At 42.1% G+C, this 22,869-nt stretch overlaps 1 protein-coding gene across 1 annotated transcript in view; it reads right to left on the minus strand.

Moving 5' to 3' along the window:
• Positions 1 to 22,869, minus strand: part of BICC1 (BicC family RNA binding protein 1) — an 851,967-nt gene that overhangs the window by 153,730 nt on the left and 675,368 nt on the right. Inside the window, exon 4 of the mRNA XM_078642970.1 lies at positions 178 to 257. Within this exon, the coding sequence (XP_078499096.1) occupies positions 178 to 257 (80 nt within the window). The remainder of the gene's footprint in view (positions 1 to 177; positions 258 to 22,869) is intronic.

Here is a 22,869-nt window from a genome sequence, read left to right on the forward strand (position 1 = left end):
CAGTTTGTTATGCTGCTTATTGCAGGGTTTCAGTGCAAATCAAATTGAGTGAAAAATAAGAAGTGCTACTAATTGTGGCTTTGACTACAAATTGCAGACCAGGCCTACTTAGTACATATCCTTTACTGTTCTGTCACAAGCAATGTACACTATTTCCAACAACATAAAATACTCTACCTTCGTGTCCAGAACTGACATAATCCTGTCTTTAGCTTCCTTCACATATTCCTTCTTGCCAGAGACTTTAATATGAGGATCTACATGGATGAAGAAAATAAACTGTCACAACATGCTGGCTTACATAGTTATCATTCAAGTTAAATTTACTAAAAAATTTATCAGACATCTTACATGATGCAATGCAAGATAGTCTTTAGGTTATTTACATTATTTCAAATTGCGGTTTGTGGATCGAAATTATTAAAACATCACTGTAATCAATGTAAATAACTTAAGATGTTAACACATTATTATTATTCATTATCGTCACCTATGTCAAATTGTATTGCACCTTTTGTCCAAGGCAATGGCTTATAAAGTTAGTCAACACTTGAGTTTTCCCACCGTCGACTAGACATTAGATAATAGTGATTGTTTGGTAGGTAAGTTCTAAATATGCCACTGGTTGTATTACACCTCAGACACTTAGATAATGTCAACTTTTTCTTCAGAGCATGGCCAAAGCACAAGCAACATGAAAATCACAAGTGAGATGAAAATTGGCATTACCTCATGTAAGAATAAACAAGAAAGGTCATAACTGCTTGACATTATTCAAACATCACAAGCTACCCCAATTAAACCGAAAAGGAAATTAACATGACTCAGAAAAATAGGTATGTTGAGATGGAATAATATTTGTCTTTTGTTAAATCCAGCATCTGAGACCTTCATTTATAATCCTATTTCCCAGAACAGGTACTGGATCAGGGAAGAAAACTCCTAATTCTGTAGTCGACTTTCAAATAAAAAATAACCTTGCTGAAGACATATCTGCACGACACCTGATCCCGACTAAGAAATAACACTTCTTTTGTTTTCAACAGGACATTACTCTGCTGTTATAACTAGGAACTATGAGGAACACAGAGCATGCTGGGCATGTAATGAGCTCTTGAACTATGTTATGGAACACCAAAAAAAGGCAAGAGGCAGGAGTAATACATCCCTTACCCTGCTCTTACCATATACAATTCACACAAAAACAATGGCTCCTGTGGAAAATTACTCTAAAGGTATGATAACATTAATGCACAATGGCAATGTGGGTGATTAGGAAAAGATGAAAGACAAGTAAGTGGTATATACATTCACTGTTTTCAAAATTGTATAAGTGTACATAAATGTGTAAATTGTTTATATATGTAAAATCTGTATTTTTTGTTGCTGGTATCTAAATATATTCTTCCAGTGTATATACCACTTACTTGTCTTTCATCTTTTCCTAATCACCCACATTGCCATTGTGCATTAATGTTATCATACCTTTAGAGTAATTTTCCACAGGAGCCATTGTTTTTGTGTGAATACTTTACCCAGGCTCCTAGTGAGTAGGGTTCCCCTGTTAATTGTCCTTACCATCTACAAAGCAGAAGCACCTACATTTCTGTGAGTCTATAAGAAAATGAACTCTGTTGCAAAGGATCGTTTGGAAGACTGGTATATTATTTCAACTACTGTAAGGTACCAAGGGCCAGATGTACATAGATTCAGGTTTGCGATTACGTAATAGCAAATTTTTGCGATTCTCTACTAGGTAACTGCAAACAGCTATGTACTACAGTGTGTTTTGCACTGTTTGGGACTACTACGGTGACGCAAATTGACCTACCTCATTAATATTCTTGAGGTAGGTCACAATTTGCGACCCATTGGGAATCACTAAAGTCACAGGAATTGTGACCAGGTCAGCAGACCACCAGGTCTGTGATTGCTTTTAAGTAAAGCAGCATTTTCTTTTTATAAATGCAGCCCATTTTCCTTAACCCCATCGCCGCAGGGCTAAATCCCCTGCAGCGCGGGGGAGGGTGGCCACGCGCGCGCCGCAGTGCTGATGACGAGCTCGGCTCGTCATGCAGCATGGTGGCGCTGTGCTGATGACGAGCTGAGCTCGTCATGGCCCCGCCCGCTCAATGGAACACCCAGCACAGCGGGGGAATTATCCCCGCGTGGGCGTTCCGCGGAGGCCATGACCAGCTCAGCTCGTCATCAGCACAGCGCCACCATGCTGCATGACGAGCTGAGCTTGTCATCAGCATGGAAGAGATTAAAGGAAAACAGGATGTGTTTCAAAAACAAACAAAAAAAGATTTTTCATTTTTTCAGAGAAGGCAGTGGACCACTTCCTGTTTAAAAAAAATGTTTTTCCACCCATTCAAAAAGGGGACGGGGTCTCTGGGGGACCCCTTCCTGTTTGCAAATGGGTAACCACCTACTTAAAGTAGGCGTTAAATTGCGAATGTTTTGAGACTGCATTTCGGTTGCAAAACATTTGCACATACCACTGCCAGCCTCTATTAGGTAGAGGTGTCCTAAACACACTGCTTCCTAATACCGAATCGCTAACCCATTTTGCAATTCCATAATTTACCGAATCGCAAAATTGGGTTTGGTACATGGGGAAAATGCTTTTAACCAGTCGCAAATGGGCCAATTTTGTGAATCAGGCCGTTTGCAACCTGTAAAAAGCATCGTATATCTGGCCCAAATAATTTTGTTGAATCTGCCTCCACATTATTCACTTTGGAAAGATGCACCACCAAGAAGGGGGATGCTTTGACTCAGGACACATGGTCAAAATGTCAACTGGTACCTGGTGTAGCAGGCGGGCAGTGTGTTGACCCTGCTTATTCAGAGAGAACATAGTTGAAGCATTAGGGTGAATATTAGAATCATTTCTAGTGCCCACGATTGAAGATGGAATGTTCTTTCATGAATTATAAAAAATAGATTACATTTGGTTTTGTTCTATTGTCCATGCCTTGCAGGTCACACTTGAGTAAGAAATAACAGACTAAATTCTCTTCATTGATTCATTAGGACCTTGATTATACACAATTTCCTTTCTGCATGAACGCTGTCGGTTTTTGAAGAAATACAATCTGAGCACATAAGTTTTTAAATTGCTATGAATGGAACCCACATTTCTGTATTACTTGCTTTTTTTCCATTGCTGGGTTAGAAGTAAAACTTCTGTATCCTTCTTCCACCATCTCCCATATCTAATGAGGAAACTGTACCAAGAATGGCACAGGGATTTGTGAAAATTGTCATATTAATTGTGATTGGTAAATGTTGAAAATAAATTGCCACCTACTACTGCTGTGTTTTATGACCTTATTTAGGAGGAATATGAATTTGTCAAAGAAATACGGGGCCAGATGTACCAAGTCATTTTGAGTTTGCAATCGGCCTGATTCAAAGAATCAGGCCATTTGCAACCATGTAAAAGCATTTTGGTATGTGTTAAACCAAAACTGCGATTCAGTAACAAGTTGCTGAATCTCAATTTGGGTTTGTGAATATATACCAATTTGGAAGTGGTGTGGTCAGGACATCCCTTCCAAATGTCAGATCGGAATGTGCTGTATTAATGTATTGCAACTGAAATCGGCTGAAAAACATCAATACTTTACCGACTACAAATATGTAGTGGTAACCCATTCGCAAATGAGAAAGACTCCCCAAGGGACCCCTGCCCCTTGGTAAAAGTTTTTTTTAAATGTGGTTTAATAGGAGGCATTGTGCCTCCTCTTAAACAAAGAAAATATAAACTTTTTGTTTCTTAATGCGGTCCCATTTCCTTTAAGGGCTGCATTAAAAAAAGCTCTTTTTTATTAAAACGCAAGATGGACCACCAAGAAGGGGGATGCTTTAACTCAGTACACATGGCCAAAATGTCAACTGTTACTTGGTGCAGCAGGCTGGTAGTGTGTTAACGCTGCTTATTCAGAGAGAAAGAACATAGTTGAAGCATTAGGGTGAATATTACAATCATTTCTAGTGCCCACCATTTCAGATGGAATGTTCTTTCATGAATTACAAAAAATAGTTTACATTTGGTTTTGTTCCATTGTCCATTCCTTGCAGGTCACACTTGAGCAAGAAATAACAGACTAAGGGCCCGATGTAGGTGGCAAATACCGGTCGGAAACGGCCGAATTCGTCCGTTTCCGACCGGTATTTGGCATCTTGAGATGTAGGGGGCCATTTTTACAGATTCGGTAAATTTACAGAATCGGTAAATTTACAGAATCTGTAAAATACCGAATCGGTATTTTTACCGATTTGGTAACGGCCAGATGTAGGTAGGACTCTTCAGAGTCCCTATGGCCTTACAGAAAATACCGATTCCAGGTGTGCATGCACATGTGTGCATGCACACCTAGCCATGTGACAGACAGACATGCCATTAGGGCATGTCTGTGTGCCACATGGCAAACATGCCCGTCTTTGGGGTGCTAGAGGGTGTCAAAGTGACACCCCCTGCACCCTTGCTAAAATCGGTATTTACCGAATCTGTAATTACAGACTCGGTATTGCCCATTGATTCCTATGGGCTTCAGGGCCCATAGGATTCAATGGGCAATACCGAATCGGTATTTACAGAATCGGTAAATACCGAATCTTAACGATTCGGTATTTACCGAATCTGAAATACCTACATCTCCCCCCCTCTAATTTACCACTTCTAAAATACCGATTCGGTATGATTCGGTATTTTAGAAGTGGTAAATTAGATTTACCTACATCGGGCCCCTAATTCTCTTCATTGATTCATTAGGACCTTGATTATACACAATTTCCTTTCCGAGTGAACACTGTCGGTTTTTGAAGAAATACAATCTAAGCACAGAACTTTTGAAATTGCTATGAATGGAACCCACATTTCTGTGTTACTTGCTTTTTTTTCCATTGCTAGGGTTAGAAGCAAACCTTCTGTATCCTTCTTACACCTTCTTGCCCCTTGGTAAATGTTTTTTTTCAAATGTGGTTTAATAGGAGGCATTGTGCCTCCTCTTAAACAAACAAAATATAAACTTTTGTTTTCTAAATGCGGTCCTATTTCTTTAAGGGGAATGGGCTGCATTAAAAAAAGCCTCCTTTATTAAAACGCAATCACAGGCATGATGGGCTGTTGACCCCAGCAGACCACCATCCCTGTGGCTACGATTCCTAGTGGGTCGGAAATTGTGACCACTCTCATTAATATTCATGATGTAGGTCAATTTGCGACCCATTAGCAATCCATAATTGTAAAATAATTATTTCATTCATTTAGAATAGCGATAGCCAAACAGCGATTCAGAAAACAAAAGTGCCATTTGAAAATGGCCCACTGTGTAGTGTACATAAGAGAACACCATCACGTTAATGTCTCCACTGTGTATGAAAGTTGGAAAATTGAGACTTCCATTTACAATGGATCATATTCTTTTTGTATATGATTTTATGACGAGTTTTTTTAATTGTTATTTTATTTACTCTGTACTACAAACATATTTTAATTAATTGAAACAATACATTATTTTGAAATTAAGACTGCTTGCTGTGCACCCTACAGAAGTTCCTGTAGGTGACACCAGCACACCTGTTTCTGGGCCAAGAAGAGATGGAAAGCAACAACTATCTCAAGATACTACTTGCCGCTTTTAAATGTTAAAGTGTGACCAATGTTGTCTATATTTAGGCCGAGCAGATTGGGGAAGCGCGTAACAAGTCAGATGAAAAACAGGATGTAGAAAGCTTATCAAAATGAAAAAAACTAAAGTATCCCTGTAAGGTGTGGTATGGCGTTTGTTGTGTATGTTCTATTTCACCAATGGCAAATGTCCATGGTTTTGAGCAAGAAGCATAATACAGTTTTTAACTATGATTTTTTCAGTGAATTTCATGTGTTTTAATGATTCAAAAAATGTCCATCCCCCGTTGCAGGCTCCCTTTGTCCAGAAGATTTCGTTAAAGTGAGGTCTGAGCATCTGAAGCTGAAGACCTATTCAACTTGGGAGCATGGATATATATTTTACATAAATTATGTTACAAAAACATAATCGATCTGATATGAAATCTCTACTGGACATGTAAAGGGTTCCTGCTTACGCAGATCTGCTGCCCCAGCAGGACAGAGAGCCTCTGAAGACACAAGGAATGAATGATCCAAGCAACACAGGCAAGAAGTGAGCAGAAATCTAAATGGGTCCTTTTAAAATAATGCAAACATTCAGTTGGTCTTCCTGAAACCCCGTGAACAACCCTGCATGCATCTCGAAATTTCCACCCCAGAGTCAAAATATCCAGATGTTTATAATCTCATCAGGAATGAGTCAAATGCAACTGAAAAGAATACAGACAGATCTTGATCCTTCTGGTCAGATGAGTAGGTGTTAGAACAGTCACAATCAATACCAGAGGGAGACAGGTTTTCGGAAACCAGACTGGCTAACATTAGCAAAATAAAAATAAAAACTATGACTAGTTTCCATTGTAAAATAATCCAAGACAACGGAACATTAATAATCAAACATAATTTCTGGCAATGCTACACAAGAGCAAAACTTCTACACTGGTGTCTTTAATTTAAAATAACAAAAAATAATGTGCAAACATAACTGGAATACTGCTTAAAGTGTCGCAAATCATTTCTCATATTCTCGTAGGTCATTCCAGCAGCACTAAATTTGTGATCATGGTGAAAATCTTCATGCCACTGAAAAATATAGCGCTATGCAGTTGTTAAAATAAATGGACAATGGAAAACTCAAATATTCCCAAGAAACACAAAAGTGATCGTGACTCTCCGAGCACCCTGACACGCACGACTAGCAGTGCAAGCGCTATATAAAAACAGTATAAAAAATTAACCCAATCCCTTACGGTCTCAGGCACCAAACAGATTCCCAGGGAGACCCAATATATTAACTAATGGGCTCCACCTGGTACTGAGCATAGTGGTTCATCATGTCCTTATGGTAGGATTATTACTCACCAACTTTATTGGACCAACCCACCCTCTTCAGAGACAACCCCTGTCTAGGTGAAGGTATTTGACCCACCATGAACAGCTTTTCCTGGCTTCCGGTTCCTCAAAAATACACACATGGTGACATACAGCACTTTCAACAGACAATGATATGGCCTACAATCACTTGGAGCAATGAAGGACCTCAGCTGTTGCCAGTGAATCCCTAAATAGAACATGGATTCATGGCCACCCTGATCTATCACAGAAGAAACTATTCTTCCTTGAAAACCAGTAATATTTCATTGTCTCAATGTCTGCAACCTAATAGCGGCTACTGAGCCACTTCACATCCACTGCTATGTATATTGGGTTAACAAGGAATGCATCACTTGTCTATGCATACAAAGTTTTGAAACCTGGCATCAAAAAAGACCATCCGCCCAAGGCCCCAAAGTTCTACAGCAATGACAAGACAGGGAAAGAGGGCATTGGGTGGACAATATAGAACAGGCTCCTGCCTTAGAAGGAGACTTTGTGCACTATGTATAAGCTGTGCACACAACAAAAAAAGCAATAACTCAATCTTTAGATTATATTCATTGGGCAACCGTACCTAGAGTCATGCTTCTCCCAAGTCAGGTACGTGCAGGCAACTGCTGGCCCTCACACTGGAGAAGCAGATCATGCATTAAACCTTTTAGAATTCCAAATAATTCTGGAATCCAGGGTCAATCCACGTTGCAGTACCATCCTCATCCTCTATCTCAGTGCATGTAGATTCATTCAAGAAAAGAAAGCAGGGGGCAGCTAAAAAACTGATGGCACATTCTGGACCCCTCCAATGTTCAGTGACGCACTGTTCTACCATAAGGAGGATCTGCTTTAACACTATTTCTGTGGCATATAATGAGATTCTGTAAATATATACTGAGATACCCAAATGTATTAAGCTCCACTTCTACAATGACTTGTGAACACTGAGCATACACAGTAAACATACAATCATTAATCATGCGTCATGCAAGTTAATGTGAGAGTTTAATACGCTCAATTATGATCCAACGTAATAAGCAATTAAAATTCATATGCAGTATTCAGTAACATGAACCATATACTTCCGGATAAATAAGGTTCTGCACAACCCAATGATGTACAGAAACCCATATTAATTCATTTGGAAACATAACCTGAACCACTCTCTGGGTGAAATGCAAAAGGACCATTACTGAGGTTGTTATTATTTCCTTGCCCCTGGCCACAGTCTGAACCCATACAGTACCGGGAAGTATGTTCAATGTTAAATATGTTTCAGACACCATTTGCCTCTACCTCTCTGCAAAGAATTAAATAGGTTATCAGGTGAAATTGGAAAAAAACCTGCCCAGAGTTGACATATTTGAATCTTTAAGACCGTCATGCCAGAGTTTTTTCTGGATAGCTCAGGTTCTCAGAACATTGGTTCTTTTCACCTGATCGTCCAGCCCTCAAATCTGGTGCTGCAGCTCAGGCTTGGTCTAGACAGTGTGGTATTTGCTTTCACTTTGGCATTCATATAAAGACCATTCTTTGGCTCATTCTGTAGGGCTTGTATTCTGCTAGCACAACTTGTTTGACTACATTTCAGTAGACCTCAAGGCCCACAAACAGCAAAGCCCTGACTAACCTTGCTCTACAAATACCATCAAAATAGCTTAAATGCATGTCTGACAATCTCATTGCCCACAATCAAAAATTAGTCATTATGGGGCCAATGCAAAGTAAACTGAATAATGATTACTTAAACAGAGAGGAAAATATTCAGAATGTACTTGTCAAAGCAAACAATAGCACACAGGTTTATTAATGAAATATTTTCCAATTGTAAGTCAAAGTTCTAGGAATTTATCTCCCAAGCGCATTTTCTCACTACACCTCCAGCTAAGCATAAGCTCAGTGGGTTGGAACAAATTAATAAGGAATATTTTAAGGGATCACAATTGGATCAGTGATCTACATGCTCTGTTAAACTATAACCATGCAGAATTATTTTTGGCACTTGTCCAGGCACTTGACCTCTGTATTAAAACCTCACACACAAAAAAGAAATTTGCACAATTTCGTTTTTTGTATATTGCATTACTATAGTGTGGAGGTTCAAGAAAAACTAAAGGTACCATACGGTAGACTATATGGTTACAAGGTAGAAACACTGAAACATATCTTTTGTCTGCCCCCAAATTATTACACCTATTTAGGAAACACTTACAGGCCTCTTAATGCTGTGAATGGTCATACAGCTAAGGAAGCAATAAGAACTTTTATTGATTTACAAACTGAAGTTTGTTTTAAATCTAAATTATTTAAACCTTAGATCTAACATACAATCTGATAAAAAGTGCCAGGTCATTATCTTAAAATGTATCGCCTTTGTCTGATCAGAGTTTGGCCAGTTTTTATCATGGTTTTATCATTTTCTTTCTGTCTTACATTTGCAATTGATTTATTTATATAAAATAAAGTTTTACTTTACCTGATCCATGGCAAGGATGATTATAATTTATGATTTAATAAGAGTAACAATAGATATCTTCTCACTTGAACTTATCAGGTACTGTACTTCTGCTGATGAAGTGAAGGAGGATGGTCTAGAAGGTACCATACCTCACTTAGTCTAAATTAAAAATGATCATTTGAAACAATGGGCTGAGCCATGAATGTGGTCATTATTGAGATGCACTCTTGTAAACCACCTCTGGGGTGGGCAATGAATATTTGCAGGGTCCAGAGGAAGTGTTATAAAGTAGGTTAACAGAACCATTGGACAGGTGTGCCCAATTAAACAGTTCCCTACCACTCCCTGCTGATGTTTGCTTGCTATATTGATCTTCTTTGGCAGATTAAACTAAAACACCTACTGCAAATATTCCATGTTGTGAAGGAGTACTCTTAAATAATTCACATATCGCAAATCTTTATGCACTGTTACAACTAAACAGAACAAAGGTTTCTGTAACTCAGATATTTCCGTTTTTTATGAGCTAAGCAGGTTTGATACCTGTAATATTTGTGATAGTGGTAGTGCTGTTTAGGAGTACCAAAGAAAAGATGTTGTTCTTTCTAAAGTTGCAATTTAGCCTAGGTGTTGAAGTCAGATTTAGAATAAATGCTTATTAAGAAAGTTAGCACTCACAGTATTTCGAGACAATATGTATACAGATTCCAATACTATTATGCCTTAATACGACCACGCATCATTAACAAAAGTTAGACTCATCCTTTGGTCAGGCACTCTATCATCCTCAAGATACATCCAAAACAGTTGAAAGAATTTAAATACATGTTTCTGCCCTGTCAGGACTTTAAACTATGGGTTGTTGTACTTGAGGAGTTCTTCTTTGGATTGGGACATTTGCATTTCTGAAAACTCATGCATTTTCTTCTGATAGACCACTGCCATGGTATAAAAATTCTCACTCAGTTCAGGCCTGCTTTCTATTGAAACAATTATCAGTGATCATGTGAACAATAATTTAATGCAGTAGTTGGGACCTCAGCGAATGTGGAAATAACTTTAGTAGAATGCATTGTCATGGGAATGAGGAATTATATGAAAATTTGAGTAGGATGAATGGATGTAGGAAGGGTGATACTATGAAACAAACTGACAACGGTATGTGAACTCGTATAACAAAAATACTACAGACAAAAAAAACACAAGACAAAAGAAAAGAAGTAAAAAAAGGTTCTGATAAACGTATTAACCGTTTTGTCAATGCACAATTAATAACCCTTTTCCAGTGGTGTTCAATTATAATCAGACTCCAAAAGAATGCAATAATAGTCTGATGAAAAATAATAGGTTTCTCCATGCACGTCGGATAAGAAAAAAATTGCTACTTCCCTTGCATTGTTGAGCAATCATCTGATTTCTAGATAATGGGTAGAGACTGTTTTAAAATTGTGTTAGCACGGTAAGTCAGCTACAGGCTAGCCAAATAGTACAGCTCGATTGAATCCCTTTATGTTGCCTTCTTTCTAACTTCAACTCTGTCACCTTATCCTAGTTGAGGCTCAGCAAAACCCAGTGATAAGCTCCACTTGATCAAATCTTGTCCAAAAAGACAACTGCTTCACTTATTGAACAGACTGATCACCAACAGATGCTGCTAGACAATATACACAAGTCCTTCCTCATCGTAGGCACTTCTCTGCCATCCACCTGCCAACACCTTTAGTGTTGAAAACAAGCCCATAGTATCAACCCAGTATTGTCTGTATCAAACCCCCTAATCCCCAGACTAGGGCAACACCCAACAATCTTCAGATTCAAAAATGCTACCAAAGTTATGCTGCAGATAACACTCAAGTTATACAAATTCAATGTCAAATTGTGTGGCCGGCTGTGTGAATAATCACAAATGAAATAGACACAAATCTATGCTTTCAACTGAAGTGGCCTCTCATGGCTTTTGACCCCAGCACAAGGGGTGACTACAACTGATCTTTAATCCTAATGATACGCAAGAAGTGAAATGTGTGAACCTATTACATAAATTCCCCAAAATTAGTCAAATAATGCAAAATCTTTAGTGCATTACTACAATGACTGTGCCTAAAACTCACCAAAATGGAAACGGGAAACATATCAAATGAATTCTTACTTAGAAGGTAAAGTTAGCTTTCAAATGGAGAAAAATTGCTTCATTTACTCTTGAAACTTGTTACGGGTCAGAGTCAACAATATAGAGAATTATACATGGGTAACGGGGATTTATGGAGATGTTTTCACAGAGGGGTCCTAAGTGTCATCAAATAGATAACTAGATCGAATCTCGTCGTCTATGCTGTCACTGTGAACCCCAAGGAGAAAAACATCCTGGTAATTCACTTATTACCCAACTGTGATTTCATGTTATGTATGCCCCCCCCCCCAAATCATCTGCCTCTGCTTTGAACTACTTCGCCAGGGGCAGAGTAGTTATCTGTGTCCAAAGTGTTAAAAAATTTAACCAGGTCTCCTGAAACCCACCCCAGCACTCTCTGCACCCTTTTCTCCCGAACTTGTGCTCCTTTGCCAGTGTTGCTCTGACAGGTTCTTCGAGAGCACAGCAAAAGTAGCTGGGAATTTCTTTATGCCATTGCAACAGTGGTTAACAGGTTTTGTTAACAACTGTTGCTACATTACAGCAGTGGGTTACTGTATTTGAATCCAGTAAGTCAGGCTATTGGGTGTCTACCACACATACAAAGCAATAGTACAGGCAGTTGCAAGAATAGTGCAGAATAAAGTAGGGAAAGGAGAGAACCTGGAGACATGCTACTGGAGAAGCAATGCCTTCAGCATGCACTAGGTGTGGAGTCAGGATGGGTAGGAATGTACTTGGTGGGAGTGAGGACAAGGTGTGCAATTGCAGGGTGTGATGCGCATGAGAGTACACATGGTCAAGGAAAAGGTTGCAAATGGTATGGAAAGATAGAGGTCTTTATTAGCAAGAGATATGCAAAATTAGGACGGATTTTTTCAGCAACTAAAAGATCTGCACAGTTGTGAAAAGGTGTTTGCAACATGAGGCAATGCGTGTTCGGAGGTAGTGAAGTGGGTCCACTACTGTGTGGGGCCTTTTTAGGTCTCGCCTGTCGATGCGCATGCGCATCGAGCAAGCGAGACTATAGGGGCTCATCCAGACTTTATCTAACTTGCAAGGAATCGTGGCGATTCCTTGCAGTGCCCGTGACTTTTAAGCTCAATGCGCATGTGCATTGAGCTTAAAAGCGCGTGCACATGCCCCCAGCCGCCTGCCTTGCCTACTCTCTCTCACAGCCTCCCCCAGCTCCGCCCCCTCACTACTTGATTGCACGGCCGCTAGGCCGTGCCTCCCCTACTCTCCTCCCCCCTCCTCCTCTCCTCCCCTGCCTGCCTGCCGCTAGGCCGTGCCTCCCCTACTCTCCTCCCCCCTCCTCCTCCTACTGCCGTGTCGCACCTCTCCCCTCTCCGCCCCCTCCCCTGCCAGCCGTGTTACGGTGAAAGGCTTGTTCCACATAGGAAAGATATTCTTCTTTAGTTTTCACTCCTTGCATCTATCCACTATTGTTCCAGATTCATATGAGAGAGGTACACAATTATTGACCCACTGCTACTGTTTGTTGTCATATTTCATCCACGAGTACCACCACCCGATATGATGTTGTCATGCCTACAATACCTCTTCGTTATTCTGTCCCCTTTGCTTAGACGCCCGCTCCGCACCCCACCACCATTTGTTCCCTCCCGAGACTGCCCTCCAAAACAGAGCCCCCAACCCTCGTCCGCCCCCCGGCAGACAGATGCGCCCTCGCCACACCTCTCCTGCAAACCTGGCTCGCGTGTCTCCCCCCCCCCGCCGCCTCCCACTTGTCGTTCTTTGCTTCTTAGTTAATGGTGTGGCAGCATGTGAGACGGACAAGAAGGGGGGGCGAGGGGGGTCATAGCCCATTCTTGCAGATCTGGGGCCATGCTTCTTTCGCTTGTCTAGCAGGAAACCAAACTCCACCGTGGCTGCCCCCGCACTGCCTCCCCCCCCTAGTTGGACGAAGCATCGGTCGCACGCCTAGGAGTCAGCACACCGTACAATACTCGCCTCCAACATGCTGCACCACGACAGCCCACTTGTATCCAGCATCTTACACCCAGGACCTTATACCCAGGTGTCACAAGTCTCGCCACCCCGACCCCGGACTCGGTCGGCACCTCCGTGCCAAGTGGTGCTTACACGCGACCATCGCCCGCATTTCCCGTGCTTCGGAATTCAAATGCTCTCGCCCGACAGCCTCTAACAGCAGCCCACCTCTCATGCATTACCCGCCATCTCCCGAGCCTCGCTTTCCCCGCAGTATTTCTTTTACGCCCCCAATGATGCCCCGTACATCCCCAAGACCACAACCCGTCCCCATCCACCAGACCGGCAACCTCCTACCAATGCATAGTATATGTATTTTTGTCCTAAACCAAAATTAAAATGCTGGCCCTGCATAACGAAGGTCATTTTGAATTATAGAGCCACAAATAGAGTATTTAGAAAACCATGGTGTTAACCCCTGTGGGGCGAAAAGCTTCATTGGCTTGGCGCACCATAAGAGGACTTCTTATTCTATTTGCAATACTAGCCACCCGGCAACCTCCTTCTCCCGCTACCTGCCGCAGCTCCCTGCCTCCCCCAGATCCCACCCCTCCGACCAACTTGGTGCCTGCCTCATTTGGTCACCCTTTAGGAAACTTTTGTCACTCTCACTTGTGAGCCCCCCAGCATCAGGCCAAACCCAGCGTTGAAGCACCATTGTGCAGCTCTGCGATGACCCGACAGCGCTTAACCCCCTGCAGCAGAACATTTGCAAAGCACATTTGATCTGAGTTAATAAGAACTTGTTGTTTGTTTGTCCTCTCAGACATTCATGCAGCTGTTGCTTCTCCAGTGAGACAGTCACTTCCTCCTTTCCTGTCCTCCCTGTATCTTTCGCTGTGTCCACCCTCTGTCGTGCTCCCTTCCTCCGCCCTCTCCTTCTTTCCCACCCTAATCTAAACCCTCTCTTTTCCTTCCCTCCATTCTCTCTTCCATTCTACTCTTCCCTCCAACGTCTCTTTCTTCTATATACCAATTTATTTTATCCATAGCTGTGTTCTCCTTTCCCCTTCCCCTCTTCAATCCCTCCACTGGTCTCTCCTCTTTTCCACCCGTTATTCTTCCTTTAAATCCTTTCTTTTCCAGATTCCTCATTCCCTCCCTCACACTTCTCATCTCCCTCTAAGACTGCCTTGATCTACGCCACCCTCCCTGCCCTGCTTCTCTCCATCGCATCCCTACACCCCCCCCCTGCCCTCCCTCTCTCTCTCTCCTCCTCTCACACTGCCAGACTCCTGGCCACCGGTGCACTGAGATGCTCCCAGCCGAGCACTGGCCCCAGTGGAGCCAGCCACAGCCCATCCATCACTCTTTATCAGTGCCCATGTGGCAGTTCGGTGGGCCCTGACACCAAGGGGAGGGGGACCTGCGGGGCCGCGCGGGAGGGAGCTGGTGGAGACAGGGGGAGTTATTATTGAGGTGATAAGCAGCCATTACAAACAACAACAACAACTGTCCGGTCTGGTAACTTCAAAGAAACGTTGCATAATGTATGTAGGCCAGGAATGTAAACAGTCAACGATACAATGCAATGCTAGGCAATAATGCTTTATTGGCATTACCGAAGGTCCAAGGATTGCCAAATGCTAGAGGTGTCACATTTACAAAAATTATAACTATTGGCTTTGTAAAGAAGAAAGCTATTAATTTAGCTATTTAGAAAAAACAACACATAAATAAAAAACAAAAAAATAAATAACACCTATAGCTCAAACTTTACTACTGCGAGACCTATTGCATTTCCAATGCTTGTTTAAGTCAATGGAGCCTGCACTTCATTGTATGCTTGTCTTGACTGACCACAGGAGGAGTAAATTAAATAACTGAGTCCTTCATGTTTGCTGTGGTCCTCAGAGTTTCTTCTGCATTCCCTGCTGCGATGTGCTAAGCTGTTAGCTCACAGATGGTAAGGCTGTAACTTCCATGTAAGAAAGCATGAAAGAAGTCACTTCTGTGAAGGAAGTATTTTCTGCAACCTGCTCGTAAAATGTATGCTCTTCAAAAGGATCTACAATAGAGCAACTGCTGGCTCCGGGTACGAAGTGCAAATCTCATGACTTTGGAGTCCAGACATTGGTGTTAAAACGTATGCAAACAATGTATGTAACTTGCACTCTGTCACAACTAGTCTCAGAAATGCACACATTGATGATAGTTCCCACACCAGCCAATAATCAGATAGTTGGTCACGACTGGGAACATCAATGAATAGACAAATCATATCATCTTGTGTCACTTGAAAGGCTTCCAGTGGTAATTTACTTCTGCAAAAGACATGTCTGCAGACCCTGGTGGTACAGATTAGGGTCTGACAGTTGCTCCCACATGTAGCACTATTTTTGTACCTTAGAACTTGAGTGCACAAAAAATGTTCTGAATCGGGCCTAAGGCGTCCTTTCTGTTTAAGATTAATAGTGGCTCTCACCGAAAAGGAGAATTGATTTTCCAGGATGAAACTCGAACTCTTCATCAATGTTCAACTCATTTCGACCTTTGAAAAGGGCCTGGTATCCTTAGAGCTATCTCCTTTCTATGGTCAACCTGCTTGTGTCCAACTTATAGGTGCATTTCCTACCATCCAATGATCTGCTCTCTTGATTGCTTTACCACGGTATACTTTATATTTTCCTATTCCCTACTAGAAAGGTGGTCTATCATACAGAGCGCCCCCAAGTCCACGACTGCGTTAGCATAAAAAAAGAGTATTGCTTATCTATTTTAGTCGGTGACCTAAAAGCAAAAGCAACTACTTAGTTACTACTACATTTGTTTTTACTTTTTTAAAAGGGACGTATTCCATTGGCGTCGATAGCACGGTTGTTAATAAAACTCCAGGTAAGGCAAATTCTCTCAAGGAGGGAGATCTTTAAACGATGTCCACAATAATGTTCGAATTTCTGCTGGCTCCCGACTCATTTACAAAGTACTTTTTTCATTAAAAAAATCTCACAGGATACTTCATTTTTAATTCACTGTCAGCCAATTGAGAGTAAATCTGAGGGACAGGTAACAATTCTCATTCCTAACTTGCGAGCTCAGGGCTTTACATGTCTAATGGGGATCTGTGTCTTATTTCCCTATCCGAAAAGGTGGCTGGTATACACCACATTTTGTTTTCAGAAAGTAAACGGAAAAAAGAGCTCAAGAGAACTAATTTGGACTATCTGCCGTTAACATACACATACACTACTCGCTGAACGATATAACTTGTTAATGAACTGTATATTTAAAAATTGCAGGTTGTCAAGAAAGCACATCTTGCAAATTGCAAAGCTGACATAATCAGCATTTTTTTTGCAAAATATGTCGAGTGGATTACCACTGCAAAATGTGCGTTTTATAGAAAGCTCTGAATTGAGGTTAAACTATTCCTTCTATTACCTCCAATTTGAAGTTGAATTATACACTCTCACAAAGAGCTGTTCACATTGCTGCTATCCAGGAGGGTAACTAAAGGAGCAGAGAAATGATACTTTAATAATATAATGAAAATATATGAATGGGAAATGGAATGTGCTAACCTTTTGGTTTCCATTTGGTTTTATGTCAATCAGGAGTGCCCTGGAGAATACATTTGAAAATGGTAAAGAAAATGTAGCACACAGATTGGGGGAGCGCCTGCTTGCAGGATTATAAAGTGAAAGGAAACTGTTTAACAAAATACCACACATCTAACAAGGTAGCAAAAACAAGACATGGCATGCTAATTTCAATAGAAAAAGTCTCCCTTAAACACAAGTTGTTAGACATAACAAGCACATGCAATAGGTCTCTCCTACGTGAGCTATTGGCTGTGTCAAGTTTTTCTTTTTGGGGTATATTTTACAGCAGCATGGCTACAGTGCATCATGGCTGAAAGTAAAAACAAAAAGTGCTATGAGATGCCCAGTGTGCTTTTTTTGTTTTGTTATGGCAGAGGGAGCAAACACGACAACAGATGGAGGGAAGGTAAGCCTCAAGAAATCTACTCGCCCACTTGCGATGGCGAGTCAGATTTGACTATAGTGAACTATATTTAAGACCTACTCGCCCATTCTAGCGAGTTGTCAAAGAACAGGTGTTCTGTTCACTCAAAGTGAAAGAGCAATAAAGATGCCTTTAAATTTCGTTTTTATTTTATCACATTTGCTGTGCGTTTCAGTGTATGTCTTCTAACAATTACTTTTCTTCCTCTGACTGCAGAACTTCAGAATTTGGTAAAGTGGTCTGTCTGACCTGCTGTACAAAGAGTGTAAAATGAAATGCTGAAGGGGGATCAGGTTTTCCTACAAACAACATTTAAATAGTTAATAAGTCAACTGTACAAACATTTCAAAATATATTTCAGTAATTATGAAAGACCATTTCTGTACTTGTATGATGAAAAAAATATTTTAATAGGATGAAAACAAATCAGAACACTTTACATGGCGATGTGCAAATGATAAATAGGTTTTCTGAAATCTAATTTTCACAGATTGTTTATACACTATATGGTTTTATAAGTAAAACTGCAAGTAAGTGGGAAGGATTTTGGCCATTTCATTTTTTGTAAATTACAGTGTGCTACTACATTAGGCTTTAGTGATATATTTTTTTAAGTGAGTTTTTGAACATGAGCTGAGAAATACTCCTGCCTCTGCTATGATGACAATGCTATTAGTAAACTAAGAGACAACTCAGGGACCACGTGTACCCTATATATGAGCTAGATTCTTATTTTACATGGAAAAAACAGTCTATTTAATTAAACAAGAGTTTGGTGGTTTTTGGGGTTTGTTTACACTGAAGAAATGCTTAACAACATATTTAAAGTTGCACTTATATGTGAGAATGAAAAAAAGGTGGCTCTGTAAAATGAGAGGTTTGTCTAGGATCTCATAATTTGAGACCAGTTTACACGTCAAGTGCATTACATTTAAATCAAGTTGATTATTCAAGTTACTCAACCTGCAGGTCTAGTAACATTGTTATGATTTTTCTAGGCCTGGAAGGGGCAAGGAAACATGGGCAATGGAAGAAAGGAGGATGAGTAGGGACAGGGCAAGCCAACACTGACAATGAACGGAGGGCGGGAGGGACAGTGAAAGAAAACCAACATAGTGGTGGCGGTGCTTGAAGGTGTGGTGGCAGCACTTGGGAAGGTCCGCTGAGCGCTGGGAGTAGACTGCGAGCTTGGGAAATAGCGTGGAGCTCTTCTGCTACCCGTGCCCTATTCCGCCCTGCTACATTTTAATTCGCGTTTTCGCTCGATATTTTTATTAAAACCACTCCCCTCACCCCCCCATTGCTCTTACTTGTTTTTACTCGGGCCAGTCAGCGGGTGAATTAATACTCGCTCCCTCAGTAGAGTGAGCCTCCCTGCCCCGGTCCATCTCGGCTGACGTGCCGCTTGTTGTGGAGGGCAGGCGCCATCTTAGGTGAGGACGTGGTCCCCGGCGGTGCCGCGCGCTGCGGTCTAGTTGGGGGTGGGGCTTAGCTTCAAATTGCAACGGCTCCCCGGAAGCGCAGCGGACGAGGGCAGCGGGCGCGACGATGGCGCGCCGAAGGTGCACCAAAGGTAAGCCCGTCTGCACCCGTCAGCGGCCGATCGGGGCATGGGGCATGTCCCTCTGCTCGTTTATTAAGTTATTTGTTCTCCGATTTATTTCATCTACATGCTCATTAGCCCCTTCCCCCTACCCCTCGGCCAAAACTGGAGTTACAGGGGTTATTTTGTGCCTGGGAAGATTTTCCCGAGATAGACTTTCCCCTGACCTCTGTCTCAAACTTCCCTTCTGCCACACCATCCCCCCCAGATGCCGATCTTCCTTTAACTAAAGGGCCCTTATGTTCTAAACTCAATGTGAGTTATCTCAACACTCGTTCACTGGTTAAACACCAGTTGGAAATTTTCACCTATTTAGATACTGTGAACCCTGACATACTGTTGCTCACCGAGACCTGGCTGAACGAGGAATCCTCCCCAGATATTCTTGCCGCAATGCCATCCGGCTATTACATCCTTCAAGTGAATGGAGCCCCGGGTAGGCCAGGAGGTGGGGTAGCAGCCATTATCAAACATTCTATTAGATTCTCTACTTTGACTACTGTTAGTATTCCTTCAGTCGATTATCTTGTGCTAAGATTAGAATCTCCAGTGACATCTCTTATTTGTGTATTGGTGTATCGCCCTCCTCAGCCCATGCCCAACTTTCCGATGATGTTTGGGGATATGCTTTCTCAATTAGTCATTAATAATTCTAAAATCTTAGTTATAGGAGATTTTAATTATTGGCCCCTTGATGAAAAGGAGAGTGTTTGTTCCGTTATGTTTTCTGATTTATTATCTGGGATAAATTGTAATCAACACATAAATGTAGCGACCCACACCAAAGGCCATGTTTTGGACCAGGTCTGGACTCTGAACCTGGACATTTCCGTTCCTGTTATCTCTCCCTGTCTATGGTCAGACCACTCTATAATTTCCTTCTCCCTTACGGTCACTCCTTTCCCTAATAGGGCCCTGGAGGGCAACCTCCTGGCCCGGAATTGGAATAGGGCCAACCTTAGTGAATTTGTTTATTTACTTAGCACTTCTGTCCCTTCCTCCTCTGACTGTATTGATACTCAAGCTTCCGCCTTAACGTGCTGGCTTGAATCAGCCAGTAACGTTATAGCCCCTTTTAGGCAGCTTAAGCGCCCTCATGATGCACAAAAGTGGTTTACCGAGGATCTCAAAGCTCTAAAGCTCGGACTCAGGCAGGCTGAGCGCCGTTGGCGATGAGGCTATGCCGCTGATACGAAGCGGCGGTTTATATTTCTGCTTAGAGAGTATAAAATAGCGGTCTTACGTGCAAAGACCTCTTACTTTATTATTACTTCTCTAAAAAGATCATTGACTCTTCCACCAAAACCAAAGATATTTTCTCCATTGTGGAGGAGTTGTCACATCCAGACTGGGTCACCATTAAACCTCTCCCCTCCCGTGCGCTCTGCGACTCCCTCAGTCAGTTTTTTTTTGTGGACAAAATTGTTATCATCAAAAACAGCATCTCACTAGCTGGCCCTCCCTTGTCCCCCAGGTTTAGTTCCTCCATGTCGCTTCCTAACCCTCAGCAACTGACTCAGATCCCTGCGATTTTGGTGGAGGAATTTTTTGTTCTTTTAAATAAAGTTACTTCCGGGTCTCCCTCTGATTGTTGTCCCCCTTTAGTTCTTCGCGAGGCTTTTACAGCCTGTCCGCTCCCCCCCCTTGGGGCTTTTGAATAAGTCTCTTTCTTCCGGCCTGGTTCCCAATTCATTTAAAGTTGCTGAGGTTGTGCCTATCTTAAAAAAAAACACGGCGGACCCTTTGGTCATGAGTAACTTTCGGCCCCTACCTCAGCAAGATTCTTGAGTCTCATGTTACCAACACTCTGAGCTCATTTATCGAACATTCCCAATATCTTGATTCTCAACAAGCCGGTTTTAGACCCGCCCACTCAACGGAGTCCGTTATTCTTTCAGTTATGGAGGAACTGCGGAGAGGGGCGGACTCTAACATCAGTCAGGTTCTGGTGCTCCTGGATTTGTCGGCCGCCTTTGACATGGTTGACCATGATATCTTGGTCGGCCGTGTCGAGGAGGCCGGCATTCGGGGTACCGCCCTTGACTGGGTCCGCTCCTTTTTGAACAATCGCCGCCAGTCGGTCCGGCTCTCTCAGTTTATTGCCGACAGGGTCGGACTGACGTGCGGCGTCCCGCAGGGTTCCTCCTTATCCCCTCTTCTTTTTAATTTATACCTGACTCCCCTCATCCGTTCCCTGCGAGGTAGTCACGTCACCGCGTTTAATTACGCGGATGATATTCAGCTAGTTTTTAATATTGACTCCTCGGACCCGTCTATTGCCAATTTTCAGTCCACCCTTTGCTACATCAGTGACTGGATGGGGGTAAACCACCTCAAGCTCAACCCCGACAAGACAGAGTTGGTTCTTGTCGGGGGAGCTGCCAACCCGTGGAAATCCATCTTTTGGCCTGTGAGGTTGGGTTCCCCCCAATCCAGTTAACTCAGCAAAAAGTCTGGGGGTTATCATTAGCAACAATCTTTCAATGAAGCCCCAGATCAATGCTGTAGTCTCCTTCAGTTTTTTCCAGCTGCGGAAAATATGAAAGATTGTCCGTTTCCTGACCATTGAGGCCCTCACTGTAGTTGTATTGGCCTTAGTTATCTCGAGGATAGACTACGCCAACTCTCTTTATGCTGGTATTCCGGCCTACCTGCTGAAGAGGTTTCAACTTGTCCAAAACCAGGCTGCCCAGCTTATCCACCGTCAACCCAGGCACCAACACGTCCGTCCTTTGTTGAAATCTCTTCACTTGCTCCCTATGTTTCAGCGTTGTAAATTTAAACTCGGTTGCACTATTTTTAAGTCCCTTGCCGGAACCGGTCCATCTTTCATTTCTTCGTTACTACACCCTTACGTTCCTTCCCGCAATCTTCGTTCTGCTCACCTGGCCTTGCTTAAGGTTCCGGTTTTTAAACAGAAGAAACATGGTGGATTGAGATTTTCTTTTCTTGCTCCCTCATTTTGGAACTCCCTTCCTTTGAACATAAGACTTGCCTCTTCTTATACTCGTTTTAGGTCCCTTTTAAAGACTTACTTGTTCTGTAATGTTTATGACTAACGCCTTTTGCCTTGTTTACTGTTTGCCCCCCTTGCTCGAGCGCCAAGAAACCGCTAGGTGTTAGCTGCGCTTTAAAATTATTTTTTACTACATTAGATAGTGAAAATAGGGAGTGGGGCAAGCTGGCACACACGGCGGAATGAAGGAGGGTAGGTGGGACAAGTAGACACACAGGGGGGGATTATGGTGGGTGAGAGAAGTACACGGGGGAGACAGCTGAAAGAGATGAACTCAGAGTGCTTAAAGCTAAACAATAAAGTAGCACCTAAAAAATGAGTAGTGGAAGGGCACAAGTAATGCTTCCATGCTCCATGTGAGGAACAAACACATGAAGAGTAAGAGAGGCTACAGCACCTGACCAATAAGAAGCAAGCAAATATGTGAGAATGAAGGCAACCAGTGGTGGTTTCTAAGCCCAATGATGGATAACAAAGTCTCAAAGAGAATGCAGTGGCGGTCTAGGCGAGACACAAAAGGGGCTAATCTACATGTTGTTCAGTAACCAGAGAAAGCGTGAGTATCAACCTTTGTCATATACAGCCCTTGTTTCACCAGTTCGCACATCATACATTGGGCTGTGCTAATACTGCCTTTAATTAGATTTTTATTTTTTACTTTCTAATGATTTTGGTGTGTTTTGCTCAC

The sequence above is a fragment of the Lissotriton helveticus genome, chromosome 5_1 (genome assembly GCF_964261635.1).
Source record: "Lissotriton helveticus chromosome 5_1, aLisHel1.1, whole genome shotgun sequence".
Lineage (NCBI taxonomy): Eukaryota > Metazoa > Chordata > Amphibia > Caudata > Salamandridae > Lissotriton > Lissotriton helveticus.